Source organism: Emydura macquarii, unplaced genomic scaffold (genome assembly GCF_026122565.2).
Source record: "Emydura macquarii macquarii isolate MOO-44397 ecotype Brisbane River unplaced genomic scaffold, CSIRO-AGI_Emac_v2 contig_2994, whole genome shotgun sequence".
In the NCBI taxonomy this organism is placed as follows: Eukaryota; Metazoa; Chordata; order Testudines; family Chelidae; genus Emydura; species Emydura macquarii.
In genome coordinates, this window is record NW_027133131.1 from 264,320 (window position 1) to 285,659 (window position 21,340).

At 43.9% G+C, this 21,340-nt stretch overlaps 2 protein-coding genes across 4 annotated transcripts in view; both read right to left on the minus strand.

Annotated features, from left to right (window-relative positions):
- CERS5 (ceramide synthase 5) overlaps window positions 1-9,192 on the minus strand; it is a 34,322-nt gene extending 25,130 nt beyond the window's left edge. For all 3 annotated transcript variants that reach the window (XM_067529926.1, XM_067529925.1, XM_067529927.1), the window contains exon 1: window positions 8,881-9,192. In XM_067529926.1, the coding sequence (XP_067386027.1) occupies window positions 8,881-9,083 (203 nt within the window). In that variant the 5' untranslated portion in view covers window positions 9,084-9,192. The remainder of the gene's footprint in view (window positions 1-8,880) is intronic.
- A 7,330-nt stretch (window positions 9,193-16,522) lies between these two features.
- LIMA1 (LIM domain and actin binding 1) overlaps window positions 16,523-21,340 on the minus strand; it is a 66,821-nt gene continuing 62,003 nt past the window's right edge. The window contains exons 14-15 of the mRNA XM_067529566.1: window positions 19,322-19,455; window positions 16,523-18,846 (exon numbers count right to left, since the gene is read on the minus strand). Of these exons, the coding sequence (XP_067385667.1) occupies window positions 17,844-18,846; window positions 19,322-19,455 (1,137 nt within the window). The 3' untranslated portion in view covers window positions 16,523-17,843. The remainder of the gene's footprint in view (window positions 18,847-19,321; window positions 19,456-21,340) is intronic.

A 21,340-nucleotide genomic window follows, 5' to 3' on the forward strand; every position in this document is an offset into this window, starting at 1 on the left:
TCTATGACTCCAGTTATGGTCTCTGTTTTGCCAGTTGAATATGTTGCTCTCAACCCTGGGAAAACCAATCTTGTTATTGGATAGAGGTTGTCAAGTTTCAGAGAACATCTTCATACGTTCCCACTTAAGGGGACTCTGTGAGAGCAAGCTCAAAAATCTTGATGTCACTTTAGAATATACCCTGGGCACCAAGAGTGGATTTTCAGATGCACAATTTGCACAGTCTTAGCACTGTACTCCATTACAACCTTTTAACAGCAGCATGTAGCCTCAGGATTGGATTACTACAACTCTCAGCAAGGAATCTCCATCCCTTGCAGCTTGCTCAAAAGATAGCAACATGCCTGCTCATTACTTTAAGAAATAGCTGGCCTGCATTCGTTACAATGGATGCCCGCAAAGATGGAGACTGAATTTAATGACACTGCCATTATTTACTGCCCTAAAATGTATAGGCCTTAGATACATTAAAGACTTTCTCCCAGAATCTTGACCCATGGGGTACTCACATAATGGCCAAGATTTTTTTTAAGAGTGACTAGTGATTTTGCATGCGCAGCTTGAGACAACTTTGAGGCAGCTGATTATTAGAGGGCAGGAGCTCAGCACTTCCTGAAATTCGTATACGACACCTCAAGTTGGACATCCAAAATCACTAGTAACTCTTGAAACGCCTGCCTTTCACTTATCTCACCATTGCATCTCAAGTCGGCAGGCAAATGCAGCTTTGCTGTAGTGGCCACCAAGATGTGGGGCTCTTTCCCCCTCACCCCGTTTGAGACCTGCCTCAGTCCAACTTTCCAGACTTAAGAAATACCTCAAGATCTGCTGCACAAATTGATGTTCAAATGAACTTTTGTTGATTTTGTATTTTTCCTCACCTTTTTCAAGTCCCCTCCACTGATCATTTGAATTTTAATGGAGGGGTTTCGCTAATCGAGTTGTTAATTGTGCTGCACAGATGTCAAGTATTAAGTGCAGGAAAACCTAGTAAGTAAAATCATCATGTGGTCAGGCTCATAAACATCAATACTAAATGTTTTAGAAATGTGCCTGCTCCTCCTGCCCACCATTCCCAAAGGACTTTGGTCTGCTTACAACCCACAGTACATTCTCTGAACTGAATTACTTATCACTCATTTGAGCATGATTGCTTTGAAGGCTGAATGTGAAAGCAATAAATCTAGTATGCCACCAGCTCTCACTATGGAGAGAGCAATGCAACTTAGATTTTAGGTCAAACATCAGGAATCTGTACTTGTGAACTGGGTTGTCAAATTCTGTACAATGCATTTATTGTTGACAAATGCTAGCAAACTGTATATTACAGGATCCATACAACAATCTGCAATAAACTCAACCCACAGCTATGGCATAACTGGTCATTGCAGTGCACAAGTGGGACAAGTTAGCACTGCAGTGATCTTCATACTTTGAACTTGAACAGCACTTTTTATTAGACAATTTCAAAGTACATTACAAAGGATCCTGAGTATCATTAACCCCATTTTAGAGATAGGGAAACTTAGACGTTAGTAACTTGCCCAATCATGGGATATGAAAGGATTCCAGGGGCCTGAAGTTTCAGACTGTGGAAAAGTTTCCGAACTGTTATTCTTGTATCTCTCTCTAAGGGTGTGTCTAAGCCTAAGATCTGAACTGAGGCTCAAGCCTAACCTCCCCTTCCATCTACAAACAAATCACACTAATCCAGGCCTTGGATTCAGGGTCCCAGAACTCCATAGGAGTGGAGGGTCTGAACCTGAATCAAGCTGCTGTCCAGGGTTCAAGCCCTGTTGCTTTGCAGTGTAGGCACAGCCCCACGGGACTCGTGCACTGGGAGTCTGCCAAAAGTATTCCACTATCCCAAAGGCTGACTATCTTCGTCCTCTGGACAATTTAGTTTTCCCTTGAACAAAAGGCTAAAGTGACCACATTTTGGGAGGGCACTAGGAAGGCTAGGATATGGGTGGTTGGACCCAGGGACTGCATCTTGCAGTGTAGATGTTGGACAGCCAGGTTGGGACCCAGGGTTCAACAATTCCTAAACTGGGCTTACAAATGAGCGTACACTCAAGCCCAACATTAACAAATCCAGGGTCTGCTAACTCAAGTTCTATTAACTTTGGGCTTACATTGCAGTATAGGCATAACCTAACTCTACACGAGACATATCACAAGGTAAATGCAGATTAGGTAAAGTCAGTCAACAGCAATCCAGGTGCTATGGATTCCAGAACTGGGAGAGATGTGGGATCAATATAGCCCTTTAAAATCAATGACAATTAAAAACTCTCTCAATGAGCTGTCTTACTGATTCTGCAACCTGCAAAGGCAACATTCTCAGAATTAAAAAGGCACTGTGATTCATCCCATTGGAAATATATTTGTTCACTCAGTTCTCACTCAAATGCCCAGTCTAACTTTCTGCTCTCCAAAAAATATCAAGGCAACCACTTTCCCAGTCTGCCTGGATACCAAATGGACAACCAAAGCAGAAAATGGGGACAAAAAGGAGGGTGGGAAATCTGAGTGGCCTGCTCTGTCTTTTCTTCCTCCTGATGATCACAAATATCTTCTCTGGAAAGTTCTCCTTCCCAAATCCCACCTCCCACAGGGCAACATTCCATTTTGTCTGCTGAGTCCCACGCCAGCTTGGAAGAAAAGACATACGCAAAAAAAAAACCCTCTCTCTAGATAATAAAATTTATGACCAATGCACCTTTCAGCAGTTGGGATTCAATTACCAAATTGCATTCTCAAGATAAGAGGTTGAGCCTCCGTGCAGCCTCTCTCCTTCACAATCTCACTGTATTAGATACGTAAATAATTTACAGACACTAGTTTTCAACTTGTGTGCCTTACATGAAGCAAAAATCCAACGTGGTTTCTTAGCCAGACAGGAACAAGCTGCAGATTTCCCTTAGCTCCCTGGAGGATCTAAAAGAGCAGCTTGTGAGTTTAGATGCATTCTGGAGTAATCAATGTGAGCAAATCATAGGAAGAATGCATTGCAGGTCTCCCCAGGGAAGACCTCCGTTTACAGTCAACTTATAGATTCACAGATCTCTTTGTATACTGCCCTCTGCATCCAGATGACATTCATTTAAAAGAGAAACTTGTGTGTTGCTATAACAAACCTTTCAAGGAAGAAAATCCACACTTCCTCATAATGCTGAGGGATGAGAGGAAGGAGAAAACCACAGAAGGAGGGAGAGAAGCTAAAGTAAAAGAACTGCAGAAACACAGTTCAAGCGTTGAGTCATCAGTGTTACTGCCAATTGTATGTCAAAAAAGCAATTTGATTTAATCATTTCCTAGGCCTGGATGGTGGTATATGCATAATCGGATTTTTTTAGACAAATATGAACTGTTACAACATGTTCAAAGGAGGGAGAAGAGGAGGGAAGGGTTGATAAATGCAAAATAATGTACATTGGAAAACATAATCCCAACTATAAAGATATTGAATTAGCTGTTACCACTCAAGAAAGTCATCATGGAGTTGGAATCATTGTGGATAATTCTCTGAAAACATCCAGTTAATTTGCAGCAGCAGTTTAAAAAAAAAAAAAAAAAAAAAGCTAATAGAATGTTAGGAACCATTAGGAAAGGGATAAATAAGATAGCAAATATCATATTGCCACTATATAAAGACATGGTATGCCTACACATTGAAGACTGACCTCAGTTCTGGTCATCCCATCTCAAAAAAAGATATACTAGAATTGGAAAACGTACACAGAAGGGCAACAAAAATGACTGGGGGTACGAGGAGAGATTAAAAAGACTCGGACTGTTCACCTTAAAAGAGAGAATAGAAGCCTATAAAATCATGAACGGAGTGTAGAAAGTGAATAAGGAAGTGTTATTTACCTCTTCACAACACAAGACCCTGGGATCACCCAATGAAATTAACCGGCAGCAGGTTTTAAAAAAAACCAAGAGGAAGTACTACTTCACACAACGTACAGTCAACCTACAGAACTCGTTGCCAGGGGATGTCCTGAAGGTCAAAACTGAGTTAAAAAAAGAATTAGATAAGTTTATGGAGGTTAGATCCATCAACGGTAATTAGCTAAGATGGTCAGGGATGCAACCCCCTGGTTTGAATGCCCCTAAGCCTCTGACTGCCAGATGCTGGGTCTGGACGACAGGGGATGGAACACTCAGTTATTGCCTCATTCCCTCTGAAGCATCTGGCATTGGCCACTGTTGGAAGACAGACTCCTGGGCTAGATGACCATTGATCTGACCCAGGACAGCTGTTCTTTTGTTTCCCAAAAAACTAGTTCCTGACCAAAAAACCACTCTAGAACATGCTCTGAGCATTACACTTAGCGTACACTTCATTTTGACACAGAACAGTGAAAACTTATTATTCTGGTGATATGGTGCCAAAAAAAGGAACCTGCCCCCAAAGCAACCAGGTCAGAGTCTGGAGGTTTCAGTATGTAGAAAGAAGGCAGTAAATTCTTAATTGGCGTCTCCTTATATTAGCCCTGCAAGGAGAATTTCACAACTCAAATGCCAAGCCAGTCAAATCAGTGGAATTTCAGGCAAGTTCAAGTCTAAGATCAAGGACTGAATTAAAGAAAGAAGGGAAATCAATATATTAGAGATCAATACAGCCCTTGGATATTAGCCAATTCTAAAAAGGTCCCTCTGAGCCAGGTATCGGCATGACCAGTCTCATTGACAACATGCTTTTGCAAAATACAACTGACCAATGGTGGGGTAGAGGTGTGAAAACTTTCACTAAAGATATAGAAGCGCTCTCAGATATAGATGAACTACAAAGCCAGGAAACATAATCCAGAAGTTATGGAGATGATGAAAGAAATGTTAACAAGAAAGAGGCTGTACTAGATCATCAGGTATGGCACCCTGTCTCTGCCAGCAGCCAATACCTGAAGAAGCTTCAAAGGAAAGTTAAAATCTTCTGCACTTCTCCCCAAAACTAACATATCTGGGCCAGTTATTCAGTGCTGTACATGGGAAGAGGAGGAGGGATTCCACCCTGACCCCTGCAACATCCCTGTAACAGGGAACATTCTGTCACACAATTTCCTTTCATTGTTTGCTGCTGAGTGTGGACACTTGGCTAGGGCCAGTATTGGCACTCTAAGATGGGAAACATGCCCCCAGATCCTTTGCATTGGATGGCATGATACTTCAGAGGAGGAGTCTCAGAAGACAGAGCAAAGGAATTCTGGGAGGTCTGTCCTTTTTCTGAGGGCAGGATAGAGGGAGAGGGGGAGGAAAAGACAGAAAGGTTTTGTCCTTGTTACACAGGGAAATTTTAAGTACCATGAATCAGACTTCTTCTATCAAACTATTTAGAGAAAAAAAAAACAAAGTGACCTGATTAGTCCCCTCTGCTGTCTCCCTGTTTAAAAGCCCTTTGGGAAACAATACCCAACACCCCCTTCTGTGTCACCTATGCATAAAATCTGCCCTGCGCTTGGCTGTACAATGAGACACGTTCCTCCCACACCAGGCTAGAAGAAAAAACATTTTTAAGATTTATTATCTATGAATGATCTGAATCTCTGATGAGAAAATCTTATCTTTAGCCTTGGGTCAGATGCAGTGATGAACAAAGCACCCAAAATATTTACATGCAGGACAGCAGCAAGCAATTGCATTTCACTTGTCTGAAGAAAGTATTTGGCTATCCTACAATCACATTTTTTTTCTAGCTTTTCAGGCACTGAAATAAAAGAAAATTGAATTCTCAGAGTTGTTTGCTGAACCACCATCAGCTTGAAGCATCATTAACACATCAGGATGTCAGACTTCAGTGGTAGAAAAGCCCTAGATCATGTAGTGCATTTAACTGCAAATTCAAAGCTGCTCCATGCAGTACATTTTCTAGTGTTATGTAATATTCCATTTTACTTTCATGTAAAAATAACTAAAATTTACAGTACATGAAGCAAGCACCAAGAGAAATGACTAAGCTTCATGCTTTAGAGAGTAAATGTGATTGGGCAAACAATTCCCCACACCTTTCAGAGAGAAAGTTTCAGATGGTAACGGTGGTGGGATTTTTTAAATCCTAACTAGATGTTACTTCAAATAATTATTTTAGGATACTGTTCAGTACATTTCACTTTCTCCAAGCAGTTCACACTAATATATGAGTAAGATTCTATGCTTCCAGGTTTTGTGTTGTTTTACACAGGGTGCTATTCCTACACTCACAGTTCTCTATTTCTTAAGTCTAGATATAGAGCTGTAACAGAGGGCTTTGAGAACTAACAAGAGAATTGCTACATAGTACCAACTTAACAATCGGTTTCACTATTAGCAACTGTAACACAGAAGTAGTAGTTCAGAAGCCTGGCCAACAGTTGTTCAGGCCAAGTGGTAAAAGCAATTGACAGTCTCTGCATCCTAATTCACACACTGAGATGTGCAGATACTTTTTTGCACAAATGTTTTTAATAAAACCACACAAGTCCCATCCATCTTTGAACTGCATGCAACAGAAGATCCAAAATCTAGATAGTGCTTCAGAGTGGCAAGTTCACAGAGAATTAGCAAAAAAAATTAATTTGCACATCCAGAATAAATGACAAGAAGGAAGTTTAAGAGCTATCATCACACAATTTCTAAAATGAAATATTAGCAAGCGTAGACTGAACATTTCATTGAGTATGTCCCCCACAACTCTAGCCTGGCAGCTCCAACTAGACATCAGGATGAAGAGATCTTTAAATATCTTCATTCATCTTTTGTACATGTCAGAGTATGCTCTTCATAACACAAGGGTCAAAACTACACCTGCTCAGTACATCAAAACTATGAAAGAAGTATTGAAAGCAAGAGAGTATTTCAAATACATACATGCTGTGCTCTGATGGCTGCATAAGAGCACATCCTCAACAAATATAAGTATTTTAATGAGACAAAGAAAGGGTTAAGGGATAGATATTGTCACAATCTGAGGCCATGTTGTCAATGATCAAGAGTCTTGGGGTACATCTACATAGGAAAAAACAAACAAAAAACCCTAAGGCACTGAGTCTTAGAGCCTATGTTACCTGACTCGGATTCACAGGACTTCGGCTGTGGCACTAAAAATAAAAGTGTAGACATTTAGACTGGGGCTGGAGCCCACACTCCGAGACCCACCCCCTTACTGGGCTTCAGAGTCTGGGCTCCAGCCTAAGCCCAAACATGTTAAGCCTGCTATTTTTAGCCCACCAGCACAAGTTTTAGTCGGCTGACCCAGGCTCTGAGTGTGGCTGGTGTGAGTCTTTTTTTTTTTTTTTTTGGCTGTGTAGATCTACGCATAGGTACCTGAAAGCTATTTGGTGACCTGTGTGAAGTGAGTTTGGTGGGACTCCATCAGCTTTTTAGTGGATAGGTGTCCCCATCTCAAAAAAATTGTGCTACAGTTGGGACTACCTGGCTCCCTCATGGGCAGTCTGAGAAAAGGGGCCAATTACTGAATGACTAAGTTCAGATCTGAAGTACGCTGGAAGAGCGGAGTGGAGGAAGCTTGCCCTGCTGCTGCCTATACTGCACTTTTCCAATGGATAAAGGGGACTTCAATTTCTACCAATGTCATTATGCCACCCCTTATGGCCATTCAGACTTATAAACAATATTTCTGAACTGCAGGAGGCATTGAACACAAACTGGCTAGTCAAATGGTAGCAATTCACACATAAATAAGGCTTGCTAAGTACTATGTATATCAGGTGTTCTCAACCTGGAGACCTCTCAGGAGGTCACGAGGTTATTATGGGGGGGAGAGGGGTCATGAGGTTTCAGCCCTCATGCATGCCAATAAGGGTGGCATGGCAAGGGAGGTCATCACTTTTTAGTGGGGTCGTCACAGCCAGAAATATTCTCAAAGGGGGTCCAAGCAAAAAAAGTTTGAGAACCCCTGATATATATGAAGATGTCCCAATACCTTACAGCTATTAACTCTCACAACATTTCTGGTGTACAGGGAAATATCACTATCCTGACTTTAGTGATAGGCAGATTTCCTCAGGTACCACACCTGGAGGCCCCTCCCCTGTTCCCTCACACACAACATCTAAGGACCCAGAACTCTTGCGGGGAAGGTGGGGGCTCTACCGACCTTGTCCCCACACAGGTGCGCTGAACACTCCCACCCAACCTTGTCCCAGATGCTTCTCTGACACAAGGGAGGAAGTGGAAAGGTTACCTTTCCATCCCAACCCCTTTAGTCACCCAGGCCCAAGGATTCTTCTAAACGTATTCCTTCCCCACTCTGTGTTGACCTGGAAAATCATAGAGGAAGGACCATAAGTCTCACAGAGTTTGAGGAGATCCCTCTCAGGGATCTGGGGTCTCCAGACTCCTTGAAAGAGGGGACCTACAGCTGTGCCGCGGCTCAGCCTAAGGAACATTTAGGGGAGAAGACAGGGGCTCAGGAATGCCTCACAGGGCTCCTCACAGGTCTCTGATCCTGAGGACTTGGGAGCCCCAGCTCCACCCGAGTTTACTGGGGAAGACGTCCCCTGCAGAGAGGGGTGCTGGAACCTCAGAGCGGGGGATGCACAGCTCTGGTTCCCATGAGGCTGGAAGATGCTCTGGATCCCTCTTCAGCCCCGCTTCCAGAGGTCTCTAGGCATGTACCCTGTGGGCCGGGGGGTACCCAGCTCTAGTCCCTACGGGGGATCTGGAAAACTCTGCCCAGCCAGCGTGGGTCGTACCCTGCGGGGCGCTGGAGGATGCTCTGGAGAGACCTCCCCGTGGGAGGGAAAGCACCGGGGGCCCGCTTCTCAGCCCCAGACCCTGGGGATGCTCTGGGGCGCTGTCCCCAGCACGGGTGCCGGGGCGCGCCCAGCTCTGGCCCTGGGGAGCTCCGGCGCGATCCCCGGACGCCGCTCTCACCTCTCGAAAAGCAGCCTGACGCCGAAGATGCCCAGGGCCAGCGGGAAGGCGGAGAGGACGTGCCGGGGCCGGGGGTACTGGGTGCCGCTGTCCCCCTCCGGGCCCGGCTCCCCAGCCAGGTCCGCCCAGGTCACGTTGTGCGGCAGCCAGAAGCGCTCGTTCCAGAACCAGGCCGAGAGCAGCGCCGCCGCGGCCGCCGCCATCTTCCGCCGCCTGCTCCCCCCGCCGCCGGCACAGCCAGCGGGGCGGGGCGGGGCGGGGCTCGGCTCTTGACCACGCCTACTCGCGGGGCCACCTCGATAGCCACCGTACCAAACCGTTGCTGGCTCCCGCGCTTGCGCCCCCTCGCCTGGGCCACGCCGCCGGGAAGATCGCGGCTTCGCGCGCGCCGCAGAGGAAGCCACGCCCCCTGCTGACGGATTCCTCCGCGCGCAGGACCTGAGGGGAATTAAAAAGCCCGCCCTCGCGGAAGAGCCTCGCCTTCGCCTCGCCTCATGTTCGCGGGCACCGTTGTTTGGTCCAGGGAGCATGCGCAGTAGAGGGCCCGCCCCGCCCGCCAAGGGCTCTGTCTGACTGAGTCTGTCGCACAATAGCCGCAGGACGCTGAGGGCCGCGCTCTGAGCCTGTCCCCCAGCCCAGCTCTGCGCGTGTAGCGCGGAGTCGAGGGGAGACTAGAAACCAGCGGTTCCCCTACGGCTACAGCCCTGGCTAAGGTGAGCGGGGGTGGGGGGAGGCAAAGTGTCCCCTACTCAGGAGCAGCCTGGGGGCGGCTGGTTCTGCGTCCTGCCCTTCCTCCCGCCGCCACAGGCAGGGGCCGTGGGTGGGTCCGCCCCCTCGCCCTCTGGGCCGTCCTACACACACTACACACCCTCGCCTCATAGAGTCGGTGGGACCTCAGGAGGTGTCTAGTCCAACGCCCTGCTCACAGCAGGACTAACCTCAGCTGAATAATCCCAGCGAGAGTTTTGTCAAGCCACAGCTTAAACCTCTAAGGATGGAGATTCCACCACCTCCCTGGGTAACCCCTTCCAGTGCTTCACCACCCGCCTAGTGAAAAACCTGTTCCTAATGTCCAACCTAGACCTCCCCCGCTGCAACTAGAGACCGTTGCTCCTTGTTCTGTCATCTGCCACCACCGAGAACAGCCTAGCCCCATCCTACCTGGAACCCCCTTTCAGGTAGTTGAAGGCTGCTATCAAATCCCCCCTCACTCTTCTCTTTTGCAGACTAAACAAGCCTAGTTCCCACAGCTTCTCCTCAGAAGTCCTGTGCTCCAGCCCCCTCATCATTTTTGTTGCCCTCTGCTGGACTGTCTCTAACTTCTCCACATCTTTTTTGTAGTGGGGGGGCCCAAAACTGGACACACTACTCCAAATAATACTCATGCCCATCCTGCTTCCCACTGCCCCTCACCCAGGCAGCTACTCCTGCACAACCCCTGCCTGCTCTCACCGGCTAAGAGCAGGGTTTCCAGTTCCCAGTATTGAGGCTTGTGATATTGGGCCTTTTCCCTAGTCTCAGCTCCTGGAGTCGTGATTATGCAAGATTCTCAGCTTTCATTCATGTAAAAATTGAAAAGTCCTCCTGCTGCAAAGAAAAAGCTTGCAAACATGATTCCCTAAAAGCTCAAAACCAAGGCAAATATTTTGAATTTGGGGGGGGATTTCCCATCATCCTACCAGGCCTCATGCTAAAAAGGCTTATCACTATCCACATGTTCTTCTTACTGTCCAAATAGCAGAAGAGGGGTTAAGAATTGCTTCAGGCAGACCCTGCTACACCTGAACCAGCTGAGGTGGTAGCAGTGCAGTAGAGGGGAGGATGGCTCAATTCTCTCTCCAGGAAACCCAGCAATCGCTACACCACTATCCTGAGCAGGGCCCAAGCATAATTTTTTTGGGCCCAGTACACATTTATAACACAGGCCCTCTCCCACACACATACACATGGGGGTTGCAGCCTGGGCTGGGCCTCCCCAGGGCCTCTGGGTCCCAGTAAAATGTACCCTCCCTCCCCCCATTCAGACTAGTCCTCTGAGGTGGCAGCCACAGTCGGAGGAAAATCTAGACAACCTTTATAGAATCAGAGAAGATTAGAGTTAGAAGGGACCTCAGGAAGTCATCTAAGCCAATATCCTGCTCAAAGCAGAATCAACCCTGACTAAATCATCCCAGTCAGGGTATTGTCAAGCTGGGCCTTAAAAACCTCTAATGATGGAGATTTCACCACCTCCTTTGGTAACCCATTCCAGTGCTTCACCACCCTCCCAGTGAAAAACTTTCCTACTATCCAACCTAAACCTCCCCCACTGCAACTTGAGACCATTGCTCCTTGTTCTGTCATCTACTACCACTGAGAACAGCTTAGTTCCATCCTCCCTGGAACCCCCTTTCAGGTAGTTGAAGGCCGCTATCAAATTCCCTGTCACTTTTCTCTTCTGCAGACTAAACAAGCCTCAGTCTCTCCTCATAAGTCATGTGCCCCAGCCACAAATCATTTTCCTGGCCCTCCACTGGATTCTCTCCAATTTGTCCACAGCCTTCCTGTAGCGGGGGGCCCAAAACTTGGACACAATACTCCAAATGCGGCGTCACCAGTGCTGAATACTGGGAAATAATCACTTACCTCAGTCTGCTGGGAATGCTCCTACTAATGCAGCCCAATATTCCATTAACTTTTTTGGCAACAAGGGCATGTGTTGACTCACATCCAGCTTCTGGTCCACTGTAACCCCCAGCTCCTTTTATGAAGAACTGCTGCTTAGCCAGTTGGTCCCCAGTCTGTAGCAGTGTATGGGATTCTTCCATCCTAAGTGCAGGACTCTGCACTTGTCCTTGTTAAACCTCATCAGATTTCTTTTGGCCCAATCCTTCAATTTGTCTAAGTCACTCTTTATCCTATCCCTACCCTCCAGTGTATCTACCACTCCCCCAGCTTAGTGTCATCTGCAGACTTGCTGAGGGTGCAATCCACCCCATCCTTGAGATCATTTATGAATCATAGAATATTAGAGTTGGAAGGGACCTCAGGAGGTCATCTAGTCCAACCCCCTGCTCAAAGCAGGACTAACTTCAGCTATGAAGATGTTGAACAAAACCAGCCCCAGAACTGACCCCTAGGGCACTCTGCTTGATACAGGCTGCCAACTAGACATCGAGCCATTGATCCCTATCCGTTGAGCCTGATGATCTAGCCAACTTTCAATCCACCTTATAGTCCATTCATCCAACCTATACTTCTGTAACTTGCTTAACCTTAGTTCAGACCACAACCTCAGGAAAAAAGAGCATGAGTGATTATTACTGAAGACAAGGGAAGAGTTCAGCCAAACCCCATTCCTTCAGATTGGGTCATTTAAACTACACTCTTCTATACAAGCAGTAGTAGCTACAATAGGAAAGACAATGCCCTGTCAGAGCACATATCCTCTGTACCCTACACCCACCACCATTCTCACACAGCCCAATTTCTAAACCCATTACCGTTCTTCCACTGGTTTACTAGCCAGAGCTAATTTGAAAGCCATCTTTGATTGTGGCCAAAACTCCATTTCTCCTTTAGAATACATGCACATCAGTAACTTAAAATTAATTTCTACAGAGTAGAGGAACTGTATATTGGTTTGCATGTACGTATAGGCACATAGGAAGCATATGCCACATCAAACCAGCAATCAGCCTAAAACAATTGTGCTAGATATCTTTTTCAATAGAATTAAAAGGTTTGCCCCTATTTTAACCATTTAGTGTCCCTAGTTATGGTTGAGCTCCATCCTTGGACAGTAAACAGCTCATTTGAATTGTTCTCCACACCTTGGATACTGGTGGTATCAGTAGTAAGCTAACTGATACCACCTTTGTGAGCCATAGAAGACCAAGTCACTTTTGAAAATTTTCCCCCAGTAATTGTCTACAATAGGTGAAGAGTAAGACAAAGTGAAAAGATAATCCTTAATTTGTGTTTTGTCTCTCAGGTATGGTTTGAAATGAGCTGGATAGAAGGAGGCTGTTTCAGGCAAGAGCTTCATAGAAAGTGTATGTAGCAACACAGGCAAGTTAGAAGGACAACAGAGAGAAGAGTAGGGAGGAGCGATGAGGCAAGATGGGGAGTATTGAACTAGAACAGTAGTTTTTAAAAGGATTCTGGCATGCCAGAAAGCCACTAGATACATTGGTCAAAATAATTGATTAGCAACTTGTGTTGCATAATGTTAAACCACTCAAAGCTGTTGTGGGGGTGGAACTGCTAGAAAAATTGGAGCAAGCTCAGTAGAGGTTCTGAGACTTTAGAAGCAACAAAAAGCCCTTACCTGATTTTATTTTGAGAAAAGACAAAAAACCCCACCCCTTACTCCCAACCTGTTTGCTTGTGTGGGTGGTAAAGCCACTAGCTCAGCTAATTAGAGGGGGGTGAGTGAGGGTATTTGAGTGGGCAAGTGCGCATATGAGTCAATGACCTGATGGCATTAAATCTCTGGGATTACAGTGTTAACTGGTGCTAGGATTTATAGAAAAGTTTGAACTGGGGTGGGATTTAGAATAAAAATACCCAGAAGTTGGAAGTACTCCCACTCAGCAGCTTCTGCTCAAAGAAAATTGTAGGAGGATTTAACGTATTGAATTTAGAACTATAAGTCTTATGATCAGCCAGTTGACCTAGAGCACCTTCATGGTGTTTTGCTTTTTGCAAATGTTTGAAGGGACATGGACAAAAATGTTTTTTTTTGCTTTTTTTCATTTAGGATGGCAAAGAAACTGATAATTTTAAAAACATATTTTAGCAAAACAATATTTATTGGATATTCCCTATGGATTTCCCTTTAAATCGCACCTGGATTTTACCTGAAGTTAGTTTGAGAGGCAGGGGAAGAAATCTTGGCTTCATATTCCTTAACTTCTACAGTACTTGTTTAAAATTGCATTACAACTTAATTATCCTCTCACAACCCAGAGGAGGTATTATTCCCACTTTAAAGAGGATGAAACCAACTCATGTGTCCCAGGCTATTAGCAGATCAAAGTTGAAAACAACTTCCTGGTTTCTAGCCCTATTTTCAGGCCACTAGACCACATTGTCTCTCCCTAATTTATTGGGCAATGCTTTAGTTGGCACAGTGGGCAAGGAACAGAGGTAATATGCAGCAGCTAAGATTAGGTACCTATTAAAATAGGCCTTGAACGGAGTTCTATATTTCTGAGTACTTAAGTAAAGTGAAATGTGATGGGGAAGAGGTGGAATTCATCTATTTTCCAGTACAAAACTGCTATTACATAGATTTTTTTTAAAAACCTATCATTTAGGATAGATTTTCTACCAACTATTTTAAAAATTAATTAAAACCCCACAAACATTAATGGAGGAAAAAAGTGTTTTCCTTAAGAGGATAGAAGGTTTTGGTAAAAGAAATGGATCTGGATCTGTGAGGGATCATGGGCCTCAAACCTGGGCCTGCTGCTTGCCAAGTAATACTCAGACCAGTTCTCTAGCTTGCAAAGGGCCCCACCTACAAAGCTCCCAATAGGGGGAAATGTCCAGTCCCACGGATTAGCTGGGAAGCTCCACTTAAACCAGAAAGAGTCACAGGAGGTTATGTGAGCAACTGAGGAATCCTTAGCTGGCTGCTACTATATTGTTTCAATATTTGATTGAAAGTCAAGAGGATATTAGATAGGTTAATCCTTCTGTCCTTCAATACGCTACTGCAGTGTGTTTCAGTTTCTTCCTCGAGGACAGTGAGCCACACCAACTAACTGGAAGAACAAGGGTTCCAGAGACCATGAGAATTTAGAGATGCATTTCATATGGTCTTTGATCACTCACTCACTCTGGATTGAAAAGAAACTTAAATACATTATTGAAACTTTGGAGCAGCAGTGGGAGAAAGGGTGACAGAAGTCCTTAGCATTTTTGTTACCATCAGCAATGGAGTTCCTTCCTTCAAAGCTGAGTAGTAATCAAATTTGAATACATAGACCTAAAATTCTCAGACTATTACTCAGCCCACTTATAAAGAAAGGACCTAATTCTGCAGCCAAATCCATGCAGTCGCTCACAAATAAAGGGTGCAGAAGAGATGTTCAGTTCTGAAGTGTGGTTTGAGTGTACATTTCTATGCTTTTTATTGTCTAGAAGTTAGAGTTCTCAAAAATATTCGTGTATAATATAAAACCACATGGAGTGCCTAAAACAATGTTAATTACTGGGAGGCTGCTGTTGTTGATTTAAGATATTTGCTTGCTTTGATATTTTCCCAAGTAGGCTCTGAAATTCTATCACACTAGGGCTTCTGGTGAGTGAGTTTTAGGATTGAGGATTTCTGTAATCATTCTCTCTGGTCGTTCTCTTGGCAGCTGCTTTGTTGTGGATGCAAATGAACTGGCCTACGTAAGTACTCTGATGCTGTGGTGATTACTGGCTATACAAAACTAAGACTGGAAAAGGTACTGACATACTAGTTTAGAATTTTGGCAAAAACTTAACATTTTAGAGACACCTGGTGGTACGAGCTTCTCTGGGAGAAAAATATTATAGTATCAGTCACCTAGATTAGGCAGTAGGGAGCCTCATGTCTCAGGAATTCAGAGCCTTCCCAGCTTGGGAATCATGGCACTTATTAACGATGTATAATAGCAAGGTTTCAGATAGCTGTGACATGAGTTACATAATCACATACCTTGGTGGATGTAAGTTTATAGTGTTGGCTCCACATGGGATGGGTATTGGGCACATCTAACAAAAGTGACTTCATAGTAAGTATCTGAATTGAAATATTAAATGTTGAAATATTCAAGTCTTGAAAAATAGAAAGACAGCACATTTTACTTGCTATTCACTTCCATAGGCCAAGGGCTTGCTTTTCAGATGTGCTGAGCACCTGCAGCTTTCACCAACTTCAATGGGAGTTTTGATTTGTTTAGTACCTTGTAGGGGAGAGGGAGAATCAGGTCCCAATTGAATTTTAGCAGAAACAGAAAAATACTTTCTTTAACCTTATAGTCCCAATGTGATTAACAGCTCACAGATCAGCTTTCCTACACTGGCTGTGCACCACCTCCTGCCAGAGCCCAGTTTATCACTCCCTAAACACGACCTGCCAGTCAGCATCTCATGCAACTGTACATGCCTGCCATGTGTCTATAGCTGCTAAATGTCTTGAGGCCAGGCAACTGCCCTACTAGATTTCTCCCCCTACTGCATAAGTGGCTCTTAACCAGCAGCAGCCAGGAATCTGCCTACTACTCTATTTCCTCCCTGACCTTCCCAGTTTGCCCCTTCCCCAAGGAGCTCCTCTTTCAGTTACCACTAGTTACTTGGCTCCCCCCAGACCTGTGCATGTAACTAGGAAAGTTGCTTCAAGTACTCTTCACTTGTAAGAATTGTTTTAAAAATCAAGAATGAAAGGGTTAAACACACAACTATGATGTTTACCCATGTGGTCTGTCCTGTTTTATAATTCCTGTTCTAGGAGCATGTGTTTTGCCATTCAAACTGGCTAGAATGGTCACACAGTGTCACCTAGTGGTATGAAATCACATTGTGAAGACTTCAGCTCCAGGAGAAGATAACTCATCTTTTTCCATCAAAGTCTTCTTATATGCTGCTTTATTGTGGTTAAAACAAAAACACGAATTAGGCTTCAACCTTAGAGTTCACTGTAAATGACAAAGCTTTATTGAATAAAAATGTTTCATACTTAGCAGGATTGGAAGAAAGCAGAATATTTTACACCTCTATAAAATATAGTTAGGACTGATTCTTAAGTGAATACAGTACAGAGAAAAAACTTCTATAGAAATAAACCCTTCCCCCCATTCAATTACTATTATTTGTAAAATAAATCCAGTCAAGTTTTAAAATGTACTAAAAGGTTTGCCAGAAACCAGCCCCAAGAAGTAATCCCATTGTTTGTCCAGTTTTATCTCCGATTTTGTATGTAGAAGTCTCATAGTTGTAGCTATTAAAAAAAGGTCTCTGGCAGTTTAGTACAAGTAGGGTTTAATAACTGTCAAAAGGCCTTACAAACATTTTTTGCAGTTTTAAGTGAATCAGAACAGGCAATGAAATCCAAAAGTAGAAAAAAAGTCACCTCAGAAAATGCACATGGAATGCAAGAGTAATACCCTGCAAGCTCCTGTGAAAGGGATGGCTTGTCTTCCAGAGACAAGAGACCATCAGTCATCATTGGTTTGGAATCTGCACTGCACTACTACTATTCCAGCAAGGGGCATGGTGCATTAGCGAGCCAGAGGGCTCTGCAACCTCTTCAGTCCAGTTTAGAATTATCCTTATACACATGAGATCAAAGTGCAAAGTAGGAAGTTTTCCACTGATCAAAAGCAAGCAAATTAAAGAATAGAAAGATAATCACATTGCATTCTATGTACTTAAGAAATTTTAGTCACTAGATACTAAGCACAAAGAAAGTTAGTGTTTTCATGAGAAAAACATCTCAGCTGTGCCCTTTACATGTATTAAAGTGCATTCAGTCACTTTTTAAAGTAAGCCTGCAAGTCCCTTTGGAATTGGTCCCCAAGCACTACAGTAGCATTCATAGTGGTAATATGAGTGTATTACAGAAAGCGTTTTTAATACCACCTTTGGGAGAACAGTGGAATCCTGCAAACTACTGTTACTAAAATAAGTGCCAAAGCACAAAGGATAAAATACAACAGTGACCAGAGTACAGAATAAATCTGTTCTCTCATGCTGTAAATTGTGATTACCTGATGTAGGAACAGCTGTCCCACACCAAGGGATCAGACATGTTTCCACACAGCTAGATATGATCTTTGCAGGTTTCTACTGTACTTTTCTAACTCAAAAATCTGTACAAACATTCTGTTCTTCCCTAATGTGTCAATGTGCAGTATAGCATCATTTTCACAGAGGGCAGCTGCATGTTAAAAGCTACCACCCCTTTAAGGCTCAGTACCTTGCAGCAACTTTTCTAGTGAAAGACCAATTTATTCTTCATCTTCCTCATAGTAACGATTCCTCTTGATCTGTTCTTCCACAGACAGATCTTCCACATCTTCACCTTCCCAGAACCCAACATCTTGGGATTTAGGATTCTGGCTAGGGGATAATTCCTTAGCCATCACCATGTTCGCTAAGCTGAAATGTTTAGGAGAGTTGGAGTCAAATATTTCTTCATTTGGAGATGGCTGCTGCACTGAGACATTTTCTTCCTCATCTGTTTCCATACCCACTTGACCATTCTGTACTAAATTCTCTTCTCTGTCTGCCCTAGTATCAGGCACTTCCCTTCCTCTTTCTTCCTCTGGTTTTTTATTTTTCTCTTCAGTGTTCTGGATGTTCCCATTCTCAGCTCTTCTTTCCTTTTGCTTTCTTTCCATCCTTAGTTCCTCACTTTGTTTGAACGTGACTCTGTCTGCTTTGGAAGGAGAAGATACATTCTCTGTTTTATGGTCCTTAAGAGACATTGTTTTAAATGAGGCTGCTACTGTAAATGGACGGCTTCTTTCCTTCAGTGAGGAAGTTCTCCGTAATTTTTTGAGATCCAGGTCCACATCCTCCTGCACATCTAGTTTGGAGACCTCATCTTCTGGGGGCCACTTCGGTTTAAATACTTTGATACCCTCTTCCAATACACTTCCTTGACTACCTAGCTCTGATGGAGGTGGCCAGGCAATCCTCAGTTTCTTTGTTTCTGCTGGTTTCTCTTCCCTTTCAGGCAAAGCTGCAGCTTTTGCTTCCATGCTAGCTGCCAGAACTCCAACCTTTGCAATTGGGGCATCTTCCACTCCTGGACTTTGAGGGCCTTCTGTCATATTTACAGTGTGGGCAGATTTCTCCAGGGATTCTTCACTCTCAGTTTTGCTTATCCATAGTTCCTTGTGCTGTTTGTGCCCAAAACCTTCATCATAGTTGCCTTTGGCTTTAAAGAGCTGATTGAAGTGAGGCTTGCAGTAAATGTTCCCATGTAGAGATGCATATGTTACAAGACTGTTCAAGAAAACAAGATGTTAGCACTCTGAAGGTCTCAGTCAGTTGCAGATTAGAGCCCAAATTTTAGCTAGGTCACTGAAAAACTTGGCATTAAACATCTCTTCAGAATTTTTAGAAAAGCAAGCTTTACAGTGTGTTAACCTGGTGTCACCAGAGGAGAAGCAGGGTCCCACCCAATATAAAAGGCATTTCTATGGGTTTTCCTCTTAGGATCTCAAAGATCTTTTTTAAAAGTAGGCATTATCCCTATTTTACAGGTAGGAAAGCAAGTATAGAGAATTGAAGTGACCTGTCCAAGGTCATTCAGCAGGTTAACAGCAGAGCTGGGAGTAGAACCTGACTACCAGGCCCTTGCTCAATCCACTAGACTACAGCTGCCTTCATCTCAGTAGATGAATATTTGCACAGCATTCTATTCAACTTCCTATTATGTTTTAGGATGGCTGAACATCCCACCCTCTGGGCAGATTACCTGAGTTTGCTGTTGCAATGTGAGCAGCGGAAACAACCGATATGGAACACCTGCTGGTTGGCAAAGAGACGCTCCATTGGGTACACAGTCTTCTGACACGCAATACAAGTCTCCTTCACTGGCAACTGAAACTTCTAAGGGAAGAAAAGGGGGCTTGTTAACTGGGTAAGAACTAGTTGGTGAGGGGACTTGACTTGGTTTTGTCCAAGACTTTCAGAGTTCTCAGAACCAACTTACTTCTCTTCATATTTCATGATTAGCAGCTCTGAAGTTAGTTCCCAGAGTGACCCACATGAGTAAAGCAGACTTATTAGAGACTTATTGCCTTGGTTTGATAGCAAGAGCCTATCCTGCATTCTCCCTCTCTGATCTCATATCACCCAAATGTCTGAGGTAAAACAGTCCAGAATTGATGATGGAAGCATTAGGATTCTCACATGGGTCAAAGTAAATTCCATCAAGTCACTCCTAAGAGATGGTGGGTACATCTGCACTGCAGTTGAACACCTGCACCTGGCTTGTGTCACCTGACCTGGGCTCAAGATCTGTAAGACTGAAGTGTAGACATTCAGGTTCAGGCTGGAGCCCAAACTCTGGGACCCGGCAAGAGAGAAAGGTCCCAAAGCACAGACTCCAACCTGAGCTCAAATGCCTATACTGCAATTTTACAGCTGTGCAGCCTGAGCTCTGCAAGGCTGAGTCAGCTGACACAGGCCAGCCACGTGTTTAATTACAGTGTAGATATACCCTGTATGTCCTATTCTCTCCATCTCAAACCAGTTGATGGGGAAAGATGAGGAAATGGGGAAAGTGCAAGAGGGGGTAAGTTTAAAAAATAAATCAGTGGGATGAACAGCAATACAAGCAGCTCAGTGGAAGGAAAGAGTAACGAAAAGGCCAAACAAGCATGAAGGTGGGGGTCGGGAGGAGGACAATAGGAGGGGAACAGTCTGCTCAAAAAGTAAGTTTTACTAACTGCTTATGGCTTTAGGAATGGAGAAGACTCACTTAGGCAGCTTTCAATACAAGAACTGACTAAGCCAGAATTTATTCCTCCAGCCTGTTTTTAAAAAGTATCAGTAGTTCAGGGCAGCAAGAAACATATCTAACCCCCCATGAAAACTTTCAGTGCTCTAGTAAAGGCACTAGCTATACTCAGTTGTAGGGATATGTAGTCCCTCTAAAATTAAAGTTACACAACAGATAACTAAATTTAACCCTGATGTTGACAGACTAGTAACTATGTATGTAGTCAATAAGAGGCAACATCCCATAAGTTAGTATCATAAAGATAAACCCAACACTAATGAGTGTTAGGTGTCACATTGTGCTACTTGAAAATAACCTCAGACTGTCTCTTGACAGCAGCAGGGAGGTAATACTGTGTCCACCAAAGAGGTCATCTGATGCTCCTCGCTCTTTAAAATGCATATTAGAAGTGACTGAACATGGAAGCTTAATGAAGGGGAAATGGCATACCGAATAGCCAGACAAAAAGCTGCCCCTTCTGGGCTGACCTGATTACAACAGTTTTTCTAGCAATAGGGCAGAAAGTTACCTAGGCTCTGTGTCTAGGGGTACAGAAGACCATATTTAGATATTGTCAACTTTGTTCCAAAGGCACATTCTGATACAAGTTTACTAAAAACCTTTAAGAGAAGAATATGATTAAGGGATATGAAAGCAGGAAGTGCAGTGTCACAGGAGGCAGTTACAGGGATTGGTGTCTAGTCTGTATTATAAATAAAATGACATGGTTAAGCATTGAAGGTTAGGCTAGATGAGGGTCAGGTTGCTGAATAGTCAGCTGACAAACTGGTTTGTCACAACCTTAAAGTTGCACGTAACTAGGCAGTTTACTATATATGAATTTCTAGTTTGTTTAACATGCACTTAGATTGCTGAGAGATGAGAACTTTTTATAATAAACTTTCTGATATTAAGTATTTGAAATGACACTAAGGGTCTAATCCATACTGAGAGCTTGATATAGCAGTGGCTCTCAACCTTTCCAGACTA